Source organism: Macrobrachium nipponense, chromosome 30, assembly GCF_015104395.2.
Source record: "Macrobrachium nipponense isolate FS-2020 chromosome 30, ASM1510439v2, whole genome shotgun sequence".
NCBI lineage: Eukaryota > Metazoa > Arthropoda > Malacostraca > Decapoda > Palaemonidae > Macrobrachium > Macrobrachium nipponense.
In genome coordinates this window covers 43,287,050-43,292,049 of record NC_087218.1, presented here as the reverse complement: position 1 = coordinate 43,292,049, position 5,000 = coordinate 43,287,050, and the positions used below count along the sequence as shown (strand labels likewise).

Sequence of the window (5,000 nt, the reverse complement as noted above, 5' to 3'; positions counted from 1 at the left end):
ACTTTTGACATATTTTTCTACGACATATTCTTTCTGGTAATGAAGGCATAATTTCTCCCGTTGATTTTTTTTATTTAACTTTTTCTGGTAATGAATAAATTACGTCATCTTGAGTTTTCAATTTCATTCTGCCAGAAATTTTGTCGTGCAACGAAGAAATTACTTACCTGTAGGAGTTTTCTGTTAATTGCCGTACAGAACTCCGGCCACAGATTCCAAAACCTTCCACACCTGAATTCAGGTTTGGATTCCCCATTACTGATGCCAGAGGTGCCCCGAGGAATACAAAGTGAGCTATAGACAGATCAAGAGAACATTATAGTATTCAGGCGACGCTGTCTCTCCTACCTACTATCTCCCTTTCCGAATGTCAAACCAAGTTCATTTTGTGTTATATAAATTCTCGCCCCCATATATAAATTCTCTTCCTCCTTATCTAAATTCTCATCTCATTACATAAATTCTCATGTAAGTTCATTTTGTGTTATATAAATTCTCTTCCACTTATCTAGATTCTCTTCCCCTTATCTAAATTCTCTTCCCCTTATCTAAATTCGCTTCCCATTATCTAAATTCTCTTCCCCTTATATAAATTCTCTTCCTATTATCTAAATTCTCTTGTCATTATCTAAATTCTCTTCCCATTATATAAATTCTCTTCCCCTTATATAAAATTTCTTACCCTTAATATAAATTCTCTTCTCCTAATATAACTTTTCTTCCCATTATATAAATTCTCTTCCGATTTTATATATACTCTTCCCCTTATCGAAATTCTCTTCCCATTATCAAAATTCTCTTCCCACTATATAAATTCTCTTCCCCTCCGAAAAATGAATCTGCGAACGTTCACTTCTCCACCGAGTATAAGTAATGTAACTTGTTTAGATAATTCCTTTATTCTTTAGCAATGAAATTAGGTATTTTAACTTACGGAGTTTTCCTGAAGTTTGCGTGAGGACACGAAAACGTCTTCTTATACGAAATAGAAAGTTGGTGCTGAAATAGGCTACGTGTTTTTGGTTTACAAAGTGATAAATAACGATGTATCATCGTTGAGTTACAAAGCACTTGATTAGATGGTGACTCGAGTTATGTGCGTAAAATATATCCCAAAACTTAGATTTTGTTTTCTGAGTTTTTTTTATGTCTTACGAGAAATGCTGTCGCCATAACATGATATAACATATAGTATTCTCTATTTATGATAAAATATGGTGCTATTTAGGATACCAGTGGCCAAAGTTTCTCCCTCAATTCTAAGACCTCTATACCTTCGCCCCCTCTCTCATTCTGTTCATCAACATCCCCCCCACCGCCGTCCCTCCCTTTCCCCGGTGACAGAGGTGCTAAGGTACCTCACTTCCCAAATGGTAATGGACCTTGACTGTATCACATGATCCTAAGGATGGTGAAGCGCTTAGAGAAAGTCGACGACGCTTATTTGCTGACGTAGTGAAAGCCCATTAAGCATTCTCTCTTCTCTCTCTCTCTCTCTCTCTCTCTCTCTCTCTCTCATTTCCTTTTGGGGGTTAAGCTGTTCTTAACTCATCAAGAATTCGATATAGAGTGATATTTGTGGTTTTATATTTTTAAGTATAAAAAAAAGTCTCGCGTGCGTAAGTTACAATACTGTACATTAACCCTTCCACACATACACATGCATACATATATATATATATATATATATATATATATATATATATATATATATATCATATATATATATATAAACTATATACACATACTATATATATATATATATTAATATATATATTATATATAAAATATATATATATATATACACTAGATATGTGTGTGTGAATGTAAAGCCTATTGTAACTTACACACGCGAGATTTTTTTTTTTCACTTACAAATATAAGACCACAAATATCACTGTATATGGAATTCTTAATGAGTTAACAATAGCTTAACCCCCAAAGGGAAATTAGATCTGATAAATTGTTGAATAGTTGATTCGAGCATCTATCCATCTCTCTAAACTTCGAAAAACCCGGGTTCGAACCCTTGCGGGAGCAGAAGCGTTTACCTGTTACAGTTCCCATCGGGTGTTATAATGTCCCCAGTGGTAACTGATAATTATGGGGATTTAACAGTTATATTTGTATTTCTTAATCTTGGTATTTCTTTATTTGAAAATTTTATTCACTGTTACATTTTGCTTAAGAGACTTTTTGGTTTTAAAATGATCGATTTTTTAAATTGCTTTTATCATTGAGTGTAAATACTGATATATATATATCACTGATATAAGTACTTAGATGCTCTTATGCCTATCCTGTATTTTGTTCTTCAGTTATGGAAAAAACTTGGCAAGAAGGTCGTTTTCCTCATATATAGCAATTCTTTATAAATCGCATTCCTTATTTCCAGTGGTGAAATCTTGAAGCCATACACATTTACCACAGAAAATTAGGCAGTTTGCACTTTAAAGAAATCTCATACTCGATTTTCGTCCTCATAACTGGGTAGCGTCGTCAGTGCACCTCACGTGGTGAACTGTAGGCATTATAAATTGTAGGCATTACTAAAGGTTTCTGTAGCGCCCCTTCGGCCTCTAGTTGCAGCCACTGTTTCTCTTTTCACCTCACCTCCTGCCCCCCTTCCTTTCTTCCATCTCGCCGTTCAACTACTCCAAATCCCTCTTCTCACTGTTATTATGATTTTATCATTTTTATTTTATTTTATTACTTTTAATTTTATTATTCATTTTTATTTTTATTTTATTACTATTTTATTTTTATTTTTTATATTTATATTAATTTTTTTTCATTATTATGAATGTATTTTTATTTTTATTCATAAACGCCGAATGACTTCAAATACCCCAATGCTTGGCTTATTGCCGAATTGTCTTAAAAATGAAAAATAAAAAAGCTGTTTTCGTGTGACAGACGTGAACGTTGTGTTTATAGCTTATCATGTTGGGTGTCATGTGTTTTTGTGTTTCGAAAAAAACACGTCAGTACTCACCCATATGTGATGCAAGGTCACACACGCACATGTAACCTTATATTTTGAAGTTCTGACAAAGCTTACCTTTAAGTTCATGTCACTGCAGGAAGCCGCATTATCGTTCGTTTTCTTGTTATTATCTTTTATGCATATAATCGAATTCAGTGTAACGTCATTAGGAATAATTTAAATCCAGTCATCATTCGTTGATCATATAGAGCCTCGGCGGCTTGGTCGGTATGGTGTTGGCGTGCCACCTCGGTGGCCGAGAGTTCGATTCTCGGGCATTCTATTGAGGAGTGGGAGATGTGCATTTCTGTTGATAGAAGTTCACTCTCGACGTGGTTCGGAAGTCACGTAAAGCCGTTGGTCCCGTTGCTGAATAACCACTGGTTCTATGCAACGTAAAAACACCATACAAACAAACAAAACAAGCAAACATATGCAATGAATGTTGACAAACAAAGGACCTGTTCCTAGTCAGAAGTACCGTGTGATCTATGGCTTGTCAAAGGAGAAGCGGCCTCTTCGGGATAATGATCAGATAGCTGATCCTTCTATGGGGCGCAGCCTAGCCTCAATTGGATCCGTGGCAGGGGTGAGGGCATACTATGGCATTCGTCTCACGTGGTTGTCGCAGGGCATTGACACCCCCCCCCCCCCCCCCCCTCCCCCTCTCGTTTTGGTTGTAAATTCGGGCTATCCTATAGTCGCCAAGTACCGACGGGATCTCAAAGCCCATGGCATTCTCACAACTCCTTGGGGGCGACGGGAATTCTAATGAGCGAATGACAATCAGGAGCCATCTGGAGCTTGGTGCTCCTCGCGTAAACAGCGCTCCTGGCGGCCTTTGATGAATGGTCGGGGGGGGTCTTCCGCCCGCCCTTTTTTTCGGTCTGGTCCTTGTTTTCTTATATACGTTTGTTTGGTTTGGCCGACCTTGTGCCATGAGGGTCTTCAAGGGTGGTTCGCTTAGGCCTAGGCTTAATTTTCTTATTTATTTAATTTATTTTTATTTTTTATTTATTTTTTATTTATTTATTTATTTATTTATTTTTGCATATAATTGTCTGGTTATTCAATGAGGCTGACCTTGGGAAGAACTGGTGCGTGCACAGACTTAATGTTTTGATGGGAAGTTTTCGTGTTTTTTATTTTATTTTAAGCTTTTTATATTAATTTGATCCCAATTATTCCTGACCTGAGGTAGAAGAGGGGTTTAAGTCACTCATTCCATAAGCCTGTGCTTTTAAAGAAGTCATTAGTATATCATTTTCACCCATAAAAATTAAGACAAATCCAATGTGAAACATCTTATCTTTTATTTATAATTCATTAAGGAATTTTTGCAATCATGTCGGCGAATTAAAATGAAGTAATATAAAAAATTTAATATCATTTTCCCGTCAGTGCGCCGTTGTAGCTCCAACCACTTTAGTTCCCTTTACTGTACCCCCTTTCATATACTCTCCAACCTCTCCTAACAATTGATTCACAGTGCAACTACGAGGTTTTCTTCCTGTTGCATCTTTCAAACCTTTTGCTGCCAATTGCCGTTTCAGCGCCGAATGACCTCATAGGTCTCAGTGCTTGGCCTCTGGCATAAATTCAAATCTGTGATTTCCGATGAACGGGCCCTTATCAAAATTAAGTTGTGGTTTCCATGCTTTGGAGCTACTGTGACTTCGAGATAAATGGGCAGAATTGTATGAAGATAATTCGTGGGAAAATATTTTTTTTTACTCGAAGGAGATATTTGATTATTGTTCAGACACGAAAGCAGTGTTGTTCCATTTCATTTTGAACATTTTCATCTGGTGTTTGCGGAAGCATCTGTGAATTTAATGGAGAATCTTTGAACAAATTTGGATTTTCATCACACTATAGAATCTTTTCCTGGATAAAGAGATATTCGAAAGAATTTAATTAGCTCTTATGGATGGAGTTTCAGCTCCATGTCTTTTCGAGTTTTTTTTTCAGAATAGAAGTTAAGACTACCAAGGAGTAAGGAGAGAAAGAAGAA

General features: G+C 36.4%; 1 protein-coding gene across 1 annotated transcript in view; it reads right to left on the bottom strand.

Annotated features, from left to right (window-relative positions):
* LOC135202128 (glutamic acid-rich protein-like) overlaps positions 1-256 on the bottom strand; it is a 95,997-nt gene extending 95,741 nt beyond the window's left edge. Inside the window, exon 1 of the mRNA XM_064231378.1 lies at positions 168-256. Coding sequence (XP_064087448.1) covers positions 168-256 — 89 coding nt within the window. The remainder of the gene's footprint in view (positions 1-167) is intronic.
* Between the last annotated feature and the right edge of the window lie 4,744 nt (positions 257-5,000).